Below are 14,645 nucleotides of genomic sequence, written 5' to 3'. Positions count from 1 at the left end.
AGTGGCTCATTCAGGCCCAAAAGGAATGGCCATTGGGCGCAAACTAGAATGGCCCATCAAGCTCGTATATTAGTTTCCAATTAGCTACCGATAGAAAGGTCAAGAAGATTCGGCCCAGACCAAAAACAAACAAAAAAAGAAAGGTCAAGAAGATGCGAACTGATATTATGGAAAGGCAGACATGAGAAACCAGTTGCCATCAACCATTGCGACAGTGATGGTGGCGAATGATACCGAGTTAGAAACCATAACCAAGAGCTGCGCGGATTGGTGGTTCAGTTTCGAAGGAGTGAAATTGCTCACCAATGTTTGCAGATGTATCTCTGTTTTGGCTAGGTTATCCGGCCCAGACAATGACCAAAAACAAAAGTGGCTACCAATAGCACCAGGCATTTTTTCCCCTTTAATTCCTATATGCATTTTTTCCCTTAATAATTTTTTTGCTTCTAAAAGCATGTCTGCAAGGCAGGGTGAAATACATTTTTTTACATATATAATAATTTAATTTATGAAATAAATATGTAAAACCAATTTTTAATTAGTCAATATAGTTAATTTTTTATTATAAAATTATTTTTTAACCTTTATTTTTTTTAAAAATTTAAAATTTAAAATAAAAAATAATTCCTTTATATATTATAAAAGAGGAATGCTAGGGGCGAACAGAATTTGTGATATATAGCCATCAATTAGTTATCATCAACATTTTTAATGGTATGAAATGACATCTAACAATATAGAATTACTTATTTTTTCTTTTGATGATTAAGTACCGACCAAATTTCAATAAAAGTAGATTTTTCCATTATAAATTTGTGAGGAGTAGTTGTCATAAATTTGTGAGAACTGAGGAGTGATCTTTATAGTTTTTTACTTTTTGTCTCTTCTCTGCTCCTTCATTCTTAGATGCCTCTTAATCTGTTGTTATATTATCTTAACAAAAGTTATTTGTAAGCCATATTCATTTGTTATGAAGCTTAACTCAAGAAGACAATCTTCCATATACTTAAAATCGTATTCCAGAATTGTAAGAATTACTAACAAACCCATCACTAAAAAGCAGCAACATGAAGGAGAAGTAAGAGAGAGAAATTAGAAAATGATGATTTATGCATACTATATACATTGCAGTCATGAAACTGAGTGGCGTCTTCTTTTTGGAAAAGGAAAGCGATGAGTTTCTGAATGAGCGATACCTTTGGCATTATTATTACTGGCACCAAACGATGATTGCTTAAAAGTACTAGTGCTTAAACGAAAGAGAGAATTGAGTTTGCTTAGTTTCTTCGTGAAAGATTTGAAAAGCTTGTTAGCGGGGTATTGTGACTTCACAAGCTCCTGTTTCATGGAAACATGGTCTTTCTCCAAATCAGTCAGCCTCATCCTCATTCTCGCTACCTCCAGCTTCAGCTCTCGATTCTCCCTTCGAACCGACGCGTAGTTATCCCTCGGCGACATGGCGCCGCTTCCGGCACCGCTTCCCGTCCGCTGAGGGAAATGCCCGCCGAACAAGAAGCTGTTGCTGTGGTGGTGTCCTCCGCCGTTCATCGCGTTTCGCAGTCTCATTTGCTCGAAGTAAAGCACTTGAACCGCCATTTGCACCGGCAGCCTCTCGTTCTGTGCTGCATGGCTGCATGCTTCTTGGGACAGTTTCTGGCAATCTATGCTTTTGCATAACCGGTACCTCTCTGAATCCTTTATATTTGGATGAACCTATAACAAAAGACTAATTGATTAGTACATGAATGATTTTATTTCTAACGCGCACGCCATGTGTTTGAGCCATGGACAATAGATGTTAATTACCCATATAAAGATATCTCTTCGTGTAAAGATGATAATCAAGAACTGTTAGATAATTTGACATGTTTGACTAAGCTACGAAATGATTGAGAGTAATGGAGAAAAGGGATTCTCTGCTTCTCTTACCTTTAGGAAGATATCAACTGCTCTATAGAGTCCATCACTCACTATGCGTGCATGATCTGGGAGTAGTTCTGCAAGTGCTGTGAATTTTGATGGCAACAAGTTTGAGTCTAATGCTACTTCAGCAAGATAGTTGTCCATCAGTTTAGATACCTTGAGGATTGAGCTTTGTTTTGGCGATCCGGGGCTGTCGAAGTCGTACACCATTTGGCTTTCATCTCTGAAGCAGCCACCATCATTATCATCATCATCGTCCTCCTCATCAAGGTTAAGGAAAATTGAGAAAATCCTCAAGATTGAATCTGTGTCATATATTGTGCTGTGTGTGTTCTGAAGTGAGTTAGCCGGAATTAGTATGTCTTCTAGGATTGCCTGGTCGAGTTGTAGGCCGATTCGCCTCTCCAAATCACACCTGCAAGAAGTTGGGGCCCCAGCCGCGATAGCAGCCTTCAACAGGAATGATAAGAATGCCATTGGAACCTGGCTCTTCCTTGATTGATTAGGGAGTAATCCAACTATGGCTTCAACAACCACCCTTTGTTTTTTCTTTACTTCCAAGTCAAGTAAACTCCCTTTAACAACTTGAGGATCCCTAATAAGAGCAATCCCCTGTAGTGAACTATGTGCATAGTTTATCAAAATCTTACTGATCATATCTTGTTTTAGTCCCTTTGATTTCAACACAGAAATTACTCTTTGGAAAAAATCAAGGCCAAGAACATTGAAAGATTTCCCCCACCAATCTGAGGGAGTTTCTGGTTCCATGTTTGAGATTGTCTTAGAATTTAAGGTATGATCAAGTTTTAGCAATCCAGAGGTAAGTTGTTGTTTGCATGCATTGTTTGCAACTGAATTGATTAACCTGCTAACAAGGTTAATTTCTTCTGAAATTGGGAGAAGAGTCTCACAATGGTGAAGAACACTTATGCTGTTTTGTATGCTTGGTAGCACTGACTCTTTTAGATATGATTCAGCTCTAGTCTCCAAGTTCTTCTCAGCAAATTCTTCAGTCATTTCTAGAAAATGCGCTATGCAACGTAGCTTGGCAACATTTGAGAGAGTGAATTCAACATTTATTCCATAGCAGAATTTAGCTGCTAGCTCAAATGCATCTATACCACCAGGCACATTTTGGAGACTTATGCGTGAAACCTTTGAATCTTTTGCTTCTAGCAGCAGTTTTCTGATTCTTCCACTCCTAGAAACTAGAGGAAACTGCAAAAATTTGTTGCCAAGTACTTTAGTTTATTGTTATATATCCATTAATCTAAACATTAACCTAAATATATAGGTCCATAACAATAGATTTATTTTTCATTTTTTTTTACATGGGGAGAACTTTGAAACCATGAAAAATTCATCATATCAGGCCCAGGAAAAAGCCTGGAACTATATGCTTAAGATTTTATGATCAATTATATATTTTTTTCATAAGCATGGCAGAATAAGGATATACCTTGTGAAGTGGAAAGCTTGAGTCTCCTACTTCAATAGTAAGATCACTAGAGACTTCAGATATTGGCCTGAAAGAAAAAACAAATCTAGCTGAATCATTGCATCATATAGGGGTGGAAATTTTCAATATAAGGCAAACAGTGGAGGCATACATATTACCAAAACCAAATTACCATAGACCTTGAAAGAGCCTCTTGTGTAGCCTGTATTTTGCAATTTAATGAATGCTTATAAGAAAAAAGTGAAACAATCTAATCTTCCAATATCAAAATCTTGAAATAGAATAGGCCCCCAAGCCTAAATTTTGCAGAGGATAAGGTAAGTTCCAATATTGAATTTATATTGCATGGTTGGTTATGTCATTGCGTGGAACCCATTTATGCAAATCATTGAATCCTAAAGATAAGATGGAAAATCATTTGAGCCATTCTATAGTATGGTCAAATAAGTTGATGTCTATGGCTGTCTGTTCTATTTCCACATACAGCCAAAAGATTTTCATTTTTATTACCACATAGTCGGTGAGATCTTATTATCACATCATTATAATTATTATTATCAAATTCATTCATTTAAGGCCTAAAGATAATAAAAACACAAGAATAATAATTGATGCACAAATGTGATTATTGTCCTCAACAAAAGCAAAACATGATGAAAAGATCTGAAACCATTCACCAAAACATGCAGCGCCAAACCGCTGTCATGTTGGTAAATTACTACATCAAGGTCAATATCTGATCAGAGCTTGACCAATTACCATCGGATCAATATAATGCCTCACATGTTGTTTTCTGACATTGATTTGGATTCATTGTGACCAAGTCATATGAGAGATTTTTGGTACAATGATTGAAGGAATGCACTAAACAGTAACAAACACAATTAAAGCATGATGAGACAGGACAAGGCAAAACAAAAATTAAGGTTCCAACTACCTCTGCTCTTATACTATTGTGCCAAAATTCACCCTCTATTATAACCAATTCTGGTATTGTTCTTTGAACAAATCTAATGAACTGAAGAACTACTACTAGAAGGTCTGTGAAAAATGGTTGCACATACAAGAAAATTTAATGAACCCTCCATCATTCATTCATGTACATAAATGCCACACATGTAGTAAACACTTTAAATGCAAAAAATAATCAAAACTTGATTAAGAAGCAAAGAGAAGATTATTATTATTATTACCATTCATTGGCATGTCTTATGCTTGAACTTGGACGAAAGGTCCTTTTCCCTTGAGAAATACTAGGCTTCAATTCACCAACAGTTACAACTCCCATCTCCAACAAATTTGACTTGTGAGTATTTTGATAATAACACTGCAGTAGCACCAACCCTACTAAGGAATTGTCACTCTGCATGTGAATGGGACTATATGCTATAACCCTATAACAATCCAATTCCATACATCTATGCCAGTTAAAGTAACATAAGAAGATAATAAATTGAAGAATGAAAAATAAAAGAAACACGTGTCTGCTTCTTCTTACATTATTCTTCTTTTGTTGAGGACCACTTCACTCTGTCTGTAATAAAAAGTTGTGGTGACTAGTGATGAAGTGAAAATCACATGAAGCCATGCAAGCCTATAAAAAGGACTAGGAATGTGACAACTTTGTCAATAACAAAAATGTTATATGTTTGTGTATGCATTTTCGTTTTAGTATTTAAAGGAAAAATAATAATGCAAAAGATTTGTTTTTTATATCAGTAAAAGAAAAAGAAAGTATATACTTTTAAAGTGAACTAAAAAGTGGTACGAATATAATTTCTAGTAATTTAACCTTTATACTATCAAACGTTTTCTTGACATGAATCGTAGGAATCTGCAAGAATATTATAGTGCTTTTGAGAGTTATAATAATAATGGCTAGCTAAAGCTACCCACCATGAAAAGATTAGCATAAATAATAATATTATCATATATTCATATATGTAAAGCTCACTAAAGTAGCTCGGATTTAAATAATAGTTGGATTATTACAAGTCATAATGAGAACCACAAGTTAAGAATATCTCCAATGCTCGATTTTAGTTTTATTTTATTTTGGATTTCACATAATACTATATAAATATTTATGGAACTATATATTATAAAAATTAATTTAAAATTTAATGTAAAATTCGTCATTGAAATACTTAGTTTTATTTTAATTTAACAATGTTACATAATAAAATTATAATGTTCATTTAAAAAATTTAATGAATATACAAATAACAATATTTTATTAGTTTTTTTTTAAATGATACAATATCTCTTTATTAATATCAATATTATTTTAAAGATTGTATTCAACTAAAGTTTTAATTTTAAATCAATTTTGTTACTATAAAAGTCAATACCTAAAAAATATTTAAGTTGCTCTTTACACTAGCTAGACCAACTTAAATACATGAATAAATTACAATTATGAAAAGTATTGTTCATCTTGCAATATTTAATGACTCGAAGGTTATTCATCATGCATGTTGCATTTTTTTAATTATTAGTATATATACTATCTATTATTGGATGACGCGTAAGTCTTGGTGTATAATTTTATTTACAAAAATATTCCAATATTTAAAATGTTCACATTCTTTAAGACATAGCTTTAAGATCAACTAGCATGCTCAGGAAAACAACTACGAAGCATAGTAATACGGCTCCGTAGATAATGAAAAATCTGAATGACGTAAATAATGGGTTGAAAATTTAGTTCAATAAAATTAAAAAAATATTTTATTTAAATTCTTCGATCAAAAAATTTTATTCAATAATTTAAAAATTTTAATTATTTATTATATTCTAATTTATCAAAGCACCAGCTTCTTCTCCTAATTTTTTACCATGTCGTTTGGTCGCCAACTAGTTCCATCGTTACTATCAGAATTCTACTCACTACCGCTGGTTCGTCAACAAAGACTTTCATCGGCATCGCTCTCCTCTAAACCGGAAATGAACAGCGCCGCCAGGTTTCTTCTCGTCGTCGCTGCTTGGTTTGCCATACATCGTCACTGGTGTCGCTCACCCCTAGTAAAAATAAACATCCATTTAAGGATAAAAATAATCATCTGCATACCTAGTGATTGAACATCCAGCATGTTTTAATTGTATATAACTAAACCCAATCCAATCAAATAACCATTCACATAAAAATTAAAATAACCATCTGCGTACTTACTAAAATGACTATCTGGCCAATAAAATAGTTTTACTGAAAGGCTGTGGTGAAAACGATGCAACGACTAACACTACTGCTGCTCCTTCAACGGTTTGATAACTACCCGCGGCAGTCACCGGTGAGGATGAAAGGTCTTCTCTAGCGATTCAAGTGAAAACCACGCAACCACTAATTCAAGTGGCCATTGATGTAGAAAACCACTCAATAACTAACACTGCTGCTGCTCCTTCAACCGATGAAGATGAAGGATTAAACGAAGAAGAAGAAATGATTAAGAGAGTAAAACTGTACAACTTTTGCTGGCCTCGCAGGAGGAGAACGAAGAGTGGTATAAAAACAGCGGCAACAGTGGATAGACGGTGGGTGAGAGGCATGTTGGGCTGAGCGTCAGAAGGGGAGGCGCGTCCGGTTGACTGGCGGAGGTGGAGGAGTGTCAGACTGAGCGACGAAGGAGGACCGGGATGAACGACGATGTGAGTAGAGGAACGAAAGTGAGTTAAAATGAAAAGAATCTGATGTAACGGTATATTAAGAGGATGTTATATTGTCTAATTTTAATCATTTAAATTTAAAAAGTTGATTATTCTAATAAATTGAAAATCTAATTTTAATAATTAATTCAATTTTTCTATTTTTAAACTGTTGTTAAACGTTGTTTAACATTTACATTGTTTATGTATATTTTCTCTAATAATAATAATTACTTTGATGCATAATATAATATAGTGTATGATAATGGAGCTGATGACTCAATGGACAACCAATTAGTACATCATGTTGAGCCAAATAAAAGGTAAACAAGTAACAACTAACAAGTATGCATTAAAATAAAAGACACAAGTCATGATAGTGTAGCTATCACAATTACTAATAATGTGACAACTGCTGGATGAATCATGGTCTCACACTGCATCGATCTGGTGGTCATCATGAGGCCATCAATTTCTTTTGTTCAATGGCCGAATAGTCCGCTTGGGTAATCATATCATAATTTGATACCAAACTATAGATATATTTTTATTTGAATAATAATAGAGAATCAGATTTTAATTAGTTAATATTATCAAATTTTATTGTAATAATAATTTTTGTTTTTTGGAGAATTTAAAATTTAAAATTTAAGATTTAAAATATAAAATATATAATAAAAAATTAACTGATATTGATTGAAAAAACCAACTTATTAATTGAACTTTTTTATTTTCTATGGTTGTGAACTTGGAATTCTTAATATTTGAACACGTAAAAATAGAATATTTATGCACATCCAACTCAATTAAGTTATAGCGTTTAATAAGAATTTAGATGACTATCACATCAATAGTCAAAACCTGATAAAATACACAAATATTGGTGCGGAAAAGAAAAATTTAGGTATGTAAAAATGATTCGCCGCATATTATGTTGCGCTAGTAAAATTTTTTACTCTATGCTCTAGAGTGTCACCAATTTATTTATCAACATTTCAGGCTTTACAGCCAACAATTGCCATTCCATCCAAGAAATATGATTATATATATATGAACACCTGGCAGGTGGTCTTAACTCCTATTTATGTTACAAACTTTACAGTAACATTGTAAATCTTCAACTTATTATCTATGAACTAAGAGCAGCTTTATTTAGAGTCAAATGGTAAGACAGGATTAAATATTTACAACAGGTACTTTCTGTTTGATTCCTCATTTATTGGTACACTTCTTTTTTAAAAGAACAATAAACTAATTACTAATTACTAATAGAAAAAAGAGGGAGGGGGTTGGAATTCCGTTGGAACTTAAAGGACAAGTGAAAATTAACATATCTAATTAGAAAGTGTCATTTGATCTAATCATGAGCTACAAAATATTGATTTCGCTTTAAAATATTAGTTTCGATTACGATTGTCCGTGGACCGAGTTGAATGGATTGAAGATTTTCCAACGAAACCCATTCATTTAATTAGTGGGTTGGGTTGTGTGGGTATTACAATCTCTTAACCCTAACTAACCCAACCCAAAAAAATATCTAATTTATATAGTTAATAAAAGTATCTATTAACTAAAAAAATTCAATATAATTAAATATTTATCAGCTAAATTAATATGATAATGATATAAGTCTAAATATATATAAATTTTTAAAAATTTCATAAGGGGAAAAAGGGAGAAAGAACTAAAATCAACACCTTCAAATTAATTAACAAATTAGAATTACAACACATTTACTGGTCTAAGAATAAATATTAAATACCCTTCACTAATTTTAAAGGCCCCCATAGCCATAGGGTTACCCTGTGTTCCCAGAAAAATACTAAAAGCAACAGTCGCTCTCCCTTCTCGAGCGAGGAAGGTAACTGGAACCGCCATTTTGCAGCAGTGTAGGGTAGTATCTGGAATGCCTCAGTAAAATGTACACATACCAAAACCATTATCCCATGAGACCATTAAAGAAAACACATATCAAGTTTTCTATTGAAGCTTATTCCACATAATAATATTATAATTAGATAATATATGAACATAATTCGAATGGCCTACGCTGGTGAATTATAAACACTGGAAGGAACTTGGAGTAGTTTGAACTAGATATTCAATGAGGCTATAGACAGAAGCAATAGAGGCTAATGAAACAACATTCAATGCTAATGAGGAAAAACCTTTTTCTTCCATTGGTATAATTAATTAGCCTGCTAAACGTATTTCATTGTTTTCCTATCTGGTGCTTCGGCTAGTGCTTAGAGGGGCAGAACTCTGAGTTGAGAGTTGCACATCAGATAGTGAGACAGTTCCACCTTGTGAAAAGATTAAACTGACAGAAGTAGTGGGACTATTTCCAGAAGAAGGCATTCTGGTTGAAAAGGAGGATTCCATTTTGGACCCCGACATCAATTCAGGCCGAAGCTCTGAGGATGTTAAGGAAGGAGCCAGGGTAGACAGCAAAGACCCAACAGGGTATGGAGTTACTGGTGCATCGGTCAGGGAAGATGTCGATGGACTATATCTCACAGGCCCGAAAGGATGGTCAAATTTGCATGTTGAGCCAAACTTGCAATGCCCGTTTTGCAAATAAAATGCACAAGGTTGAACCCCCTGTTTTCTAGAAAAGGAATTGATTAAGAAAAACTTCCAATGAAAGTGCATCAATTATAATGCTGCACTGCATTATCATGCAGAAACAAGTAACTCAAATTATTAAAACATCTGCAACAGGATTAAAAGGAACAGGCAGAATTAGATATGCTTTTTACTAGTAATCTCAAACTATGTAAGACTACCTAAGTGAGAACAAATCCAATGCACTTAAGAGGTATCAATAAGAACTATTAAGTAACCTTCTTGAGAGAGAGAGAGAGAGAGAGAGAGAGAGTATTATTGATTTGAATGGTTTATGGTTATAATGAGAAAGGAAACAAGTATGAAACAAAAACAGCATGTCCTCTAACGAACTTGTCATACTAATACTGTCTAATACAGTAATCAACAAAGGATTCACTTATGTCAACAATCAAAAATTAAAACAAGGAATAAATGAACAAAAAGAAGTCCTGCATCAAAAGATGATACCTACCTATATAGTTATCAGAAAACCAAAGATAGCAGAATTATATTAACTCATTCAATCAGATTCCTATCCCTGAACACCGGTAATACTACAGCTAAAAAGATATCTTGAGAAGCCAATATAAGCAGGGAATTACAAAAATGATAGCATCTTCTTTATTCATCATTTATAGCACTATGACCGTTACTTTTGATTCCTATCACTATCAAGTTTGACCTTGTGCAACTGAGGTCAGGGTTATGACTTAAATGCCACACATGGGTACTTGATACCCTCAGAGACTTCTTATTCCTAATCCTATTAATATAAGTTTCTTCTCAGAATAATCAATAAGTCCCGGTGTCATACCCTAAGTTGGAATATTTATCAGCTCAACATACAAGTACATAAAGATGTTTCAAAAAGTCATTTGCAAACATGGGTTCATTGTGCAGATATGCATAACACAACAAAAAACTGTGGCCTGACACAAGTAAATGGTCAAAACAGGAATTCAGCATACGTCAATGCTGTCCAGAGTCAGAGAAGTGGTTTTTTAACATGACAATATCAGCTGATATAGCGAGAGAAGGAAAACACACATCTTTAATTAACATCTTCGCTTTATCAAATAGCCAAAAATATAGGGGGTCATGCGTTTTGCATACAGACACTAGATGTCAATGTAGCTTTGCCCCAGGCATGTATTTTATTTGTCTCAAACAAACTGCCAAGATACATGCCCCAAGTAAAAAAGTAAATACTTTATAAAGTTCTCCAAGCCATATGCATGTTTCACCCTCTTATATGGGAAACTATAGTTCAAAAGGAGAAGAAATAAATCCCTTAAATTTCATGATCAGCGTACAATACATAGATTCAATTATGTCGCGAAATATCCTGAAGAAAAATCAACAAATGTTGAAGGAAGCAAAACATCAGAGAACCACAATAAGTACAAATCTGCATGTTTAATGCAATATAATTGAGCCAAGATCTACAGAATTTATATCTAATCAGATGACTCAGAAAACACTTGGCTCCAAGTCTTCAGTTCATTCCAGGCAAAAGAGTAGATTAAGCAAATAAGTCATTGAGGCCTACAACTGTGAAATTGCCACAGGTGCCAAAAAAAAAAAGGTAGCTAAGATATGAACAACTAATTTTAAATTTAAATAAAAAAAAACAAATAGAACATCATAAGCTATAACTTGAAAATACATTATTACCATATAACATGAGATGGACAAATTTGAGGCGATAAATTAAACAAAATAGTCAAATCAAATGAGTAACTGTACTTACCGGACGAAGAGGAAGACCAATGGGGCTGAGAAGTGGTCGTGTCACACCCCTATCCCGTGGATGATCATATCGACAAGCCGATCCAAATTTACAGTCCCCTGTTTTAAGATAGTATTGGCATTCAGGTTGGCCAGGACGTTCAGGAAAAACTTCCTCCTTCTGACCACTGCCTGAGGGGCCAATAGAAGAGGGCAGTGGAGTATATGGCCTAGCAAAAGCTGATGTTGATGAAGACAATTGGGTCACTCCATATAGAGAAGTAGCCCCAACAGCAGGTTGAGCACCAGGAGATAACACAGGACTAACAGGTGCCTGCTCCAATTTAATGGCACCACCATTAAGTAACTACTCAAGAAAAGTCAAAATAAATAACTTTCTAACACAAAGTATTTTTATCTCACCGAATAAGGACTCCATCCAGGAAATGGAACAACTCCTGGAGAAAGAAGTACAGGACCATAAGCCCCTTGAACGTATGAACCAGCTAACATAGGAGGCCTAGCCACTCTCAAGCTTGTGGATGCTCCCCCGTATTGGTCAGGCAGAGGAACCGTAGGAGATTGCACCTGTTGATAAAATTGAGGTGCAGAAGCCGGCAATGATGTGCCAGCAGCAGGATGATGGAATTTACAAGTCACACCAAATTTGCACTGCCCCGTTTTCAAATAATAGGAGCATTCTTTCTCACCCTATTGTGGAAATAAAAGTGACAGGTATGGTTTAGCCATTGCATAATTTGCTATCAGTTAAATGAAAGAAAAGAAAAGGGATAAGACTCAAACCGGCCGTAATGGGTATCCATAAATATTTAGCGGTGCTTGGCTCAAAGATCCACCTCCATGTTTTGGATGGTGAAATTTACAGGATGCACCAAATTTACATGTTCCAGTTTTTAGATAATACTGCTCACCAGAAGAGACACACAATCAACATAACAAGCGGATAATTATTACAAAGATAATAATGTAAGGATCCCATCAGAGGCTGGGACAACAGAAATGTAAAAACAAGAAAGTTCAGGTCTTCATGATTCACATTGCAAGTAAAATGAAAAAAAATATATATATACCTGACATGGAGGTTCCCCCGCTCTTTCCGGGTACTCCCCTGTTGCTCTTACAGCCGCAGCAACCTGAGCAGTAACTGATTTAATACATATTTATACACTTGTGCAACCATATGATTCTTACTAAGATTAGACGAAATTAAATATTAGTTATCTAGATTGATCTTGTGGTACTTATGCAACAGGAAACAAATTTGCTCCACCTGAACTGCATTCAGTCCGCATTGAATAATTCCAAATCCAAACCTCATTCCTACTCTAAAAATCACAACTTACATTTAAAATTACAAAAAGGAGAAAAATAGTTCATTTAAAAAAAAGGAACCTACCACAAAAGAAAATAGAATCACAATGTTAAGTTAATAACAGCACATTAACCCTTTAGCACACAATCCTAAGTCCCAAACTCGGCTATAGTTAAAAAGAAAAAGAAAGCACTATGTGAGAACCACAGAACTAATGCAGATAGGAGTGCGACACTTCAATCCAACCTAATGCAGACATCATTTAGATTCACAATGAAAATGTTACCGCAGCACGGTCACGAGGGTGATTGTAACGGCACCTTGCACCATATCCACAGTACCCGGTTCGCATGTAATACACGCAATTCGGAGCACTGGGTCGCTCCGGGTACGATTCGCTGCTAGCCAGCGTCAACTGCCACATTGATTCTGCATCCAAACCACAAAATCAGCCATATCCCCCAAACCCTAACTCCCACATTAACAAAACCCTAACAAAACCGACAAAAAGGAGTAAAAATTTGACCCGAAGCGAAACCAAGAGTTGAAAAGGGGAAAACCTTCGAGGCCAGTATCGGGGCCCGGCGAGCGCCATTCGGGCTGATTCCCCGGGTTCGACCCGTTCCTCCCCGGGTTGCGACCGTAAAGCTCCATGGAAGCAAGGTTTTGTTTCTTTCTGCTTTTTGTTTTTTAGGGAGAAGCTTATGTACAAGTTTAGAGTGTAACAAGTGAGAGTCTGAGAGAGAAAGGGACGTGTGTTATTGCTGTGTGCTTTACAGAGAACGGGGATCGTGGAGGGTTCTAGAATGTTCTGGAAGGAAGAGGGAAGGAAGAAGATCGGATACGTCCGCTCTCTTAGCCGCTGGGGTTTGCGTCGCGAATCCGAAAAAGAAAGAGAGAGAGAGACTGAGATGGACAGAGATGGGTTTTGTTTCTCTCTAAGACTGTAACGGAGCGTGTGTTTCGTGTGCTTTCTCTTTCTCTCTCTCTAGGACTGTACGGTCTGGTGTAGGCTTTTTTCCAGCTCCATTTTTTTTCTTTTTTCTTTTTTTCTTTCTTTTTTTTTTTTTTTTGGGTGCGTAGTGCGTACCCGCCAAATGGCGCACCTGGAAAATGATAATATTCGGGGGAATAGTTTAGTTTAAACTTAAGGGGCTGAGGAGGTGTAACCGACACTACTAGTCTGCGGTGAAATGACGCGAATATCCCTGCGGGGTAATAATGATGGGCGATGGCAACGGAATGGGGTTTTGATTTGGTTGGTGTGGTGTGAGCTGTGACAAAAGTGGGCTTTGATATTTCGGTTCGAAAATGGGGGACGAATTTGTCATTTCAACTTTACCCTAGCCTCCTACTTTTTGCTGGTCCGTTTAAATTGTACCACCTCATTCCGAGCTGTCCTTTTATTTTCTCCTTTTTTCTTTAATTTATATTATATTTATACAGGAGAAGATTCTTATTATACTTCATGGATATTTAGAGCCTAACATAGGTAAATTATGTGACTATAAAGACTTATTAATAAAACAGTATGGGTTAAGGATTTTTTTAGAAGTTTACAAAAAAAAAAAGGTAGGTATAGAGGAAAATTTTTTACAGATCGTTAGTTATAAAATATAGAATATTATGAATTTCTTTTGTTGTCGATGATAATGTCAGAAATATTATTATTGATAGAATTTATTTTATTTTAGTTGTTATTTTTGTGTTTTTAATTTTTTTTATCATTTTATTTTATTGTGTTGAGTTCGTTTGTTCAAAATAAAAAATATTTAAAATATAAATAAGTGAAAGAATTATGTGGCTAGAAAGACTTTATAACAAAGAGTATGGGATTAAAGACTTCTTGAAAAGTTTATAAATTGTAACTTTATGTTAGTATCAAGTAATTTGAATATGTAAATAAACAAATGTGGCTATAAAGACTTCATAATAAAACAGTATGGGCTAAAG

General features: G+C 35.0%; 2 protein-coding genes across 7 annotated transcripts; both read right to left on the bottom strand.

The window, feature by feature from the left end:
* Positions 1-993: 993 nt before the first annotated feature.
* LOC130932907 (BTB/POZ domain-containing protein At1g03010-like) lies at positions 994-6,276 on the bottom strand. Of its 3 annotated transcripts, XM_057862363.1 has the most exons (6): positions 6,220-6,276; positions 4,881-4,976; positions 4,576-4,776; positions 3,383-3,449; positions 1,930-3,141; positions 994-1,713 (listed from the first exon to the last, which is right to left on the bottom strand). In XM_057862363.1, the coding sequence occupies exons 1-6, from the start codon at positions 6,246-6,248 to the stop codon at positions 1,132-1,134; spliced, it is 2,187 nt and encodes a 728-aa protein (XP_057718346.1). In that variant the 5' UTR covers positions 6,249-6,276; the 3' UTR covers positions 994-1,131. The 3 variants fall into 3 exon arrangements, with proteins under 3 accessions (XP_057718346.1, XP_057718348.1, XP_057718347.1); XM_057862365.1 differs by lacking the exons at positions 4,576-4,776; positions 4,881-4,976; positions 6,220-6,276 and adding an exon at positions 3,534-3,883 and having other exon boundaries at positions 995-1,713; XM_057862364.1 differs by lacking the exons at positions 4,576-4,776; positions 4,881-4,976; positions 6,220-6,276 and adding an exon at positions 3,541-3,883 and having other exon boundaries at positions 995-1,713.
* A 2,399-nt stretch (positions 6,277-8,675) lies between these two features.
* Positions 8,676-13,762, bottom strand: LOC130935526 (zinc finger CCCH domain-containing protein 32). Of its 4 annotated transcripts, none has more exons than XM_057865309.1 (7): positions 13,253-13,760; positions 12,979-13,121; positions 12,451-12,513; positions 12,164-12,283; positions 11,783-12,070; positions 11,382-11,693; positions 8,676-9,625 (listed from the first exon to the last, which is right to left on the bottom strand). In XM_057865309.1, the coding sequence occupies exons 1-7, from the start codon at positions 13,344-13,346 to the stop codon at positions 9,248-9,250; spliced, it is 1,398 nt and encodes a 465-aa protein (XP_057721292.1). In that variant the 5' UTR covers positions 13,347-13,760; the 3' UTR covers positions 8,676-9,247. The 4 variants fall into 4 exon arrangements, with proteins under 4 accessions (XP_057721292.1, XP_057721293.1, XP_057721294.1 ...); XM_057865310.1 differs by having other exon boundaries at positions 9,321-9,632; positions 13,253-13,762; XM_057865311.1 differs by lacking the exon at positions 8,676-9,625 and adding an exon at positions 9,648-10,976 and having other exon boundaries at positions 13,253-13,762.
* Positions 13,763-14,645: the final 883 nt, after the last annotated feature.

Source organism: Arachis stenosperma, chromosome 6 (genome assembly GCF_014773155.1).
Source record: "Arachis stenosperma cultivar V10309 chromosome 6, arast.V10309.gnm1.PFL2, whole genome shotgun sequence".
NCBI classification, from domain to species: Eukaryota; Viridiplantae; Streptophyta; class Magnoliopsida; order Fabales; family Fabaceae; genus Arachis; species Arachis stenosperma.
The sequence above is the reverse complement of the archived record's forward strand: the minus strand, read 5'-3'. Positions and strand labels throughout refer to the sequence as shown.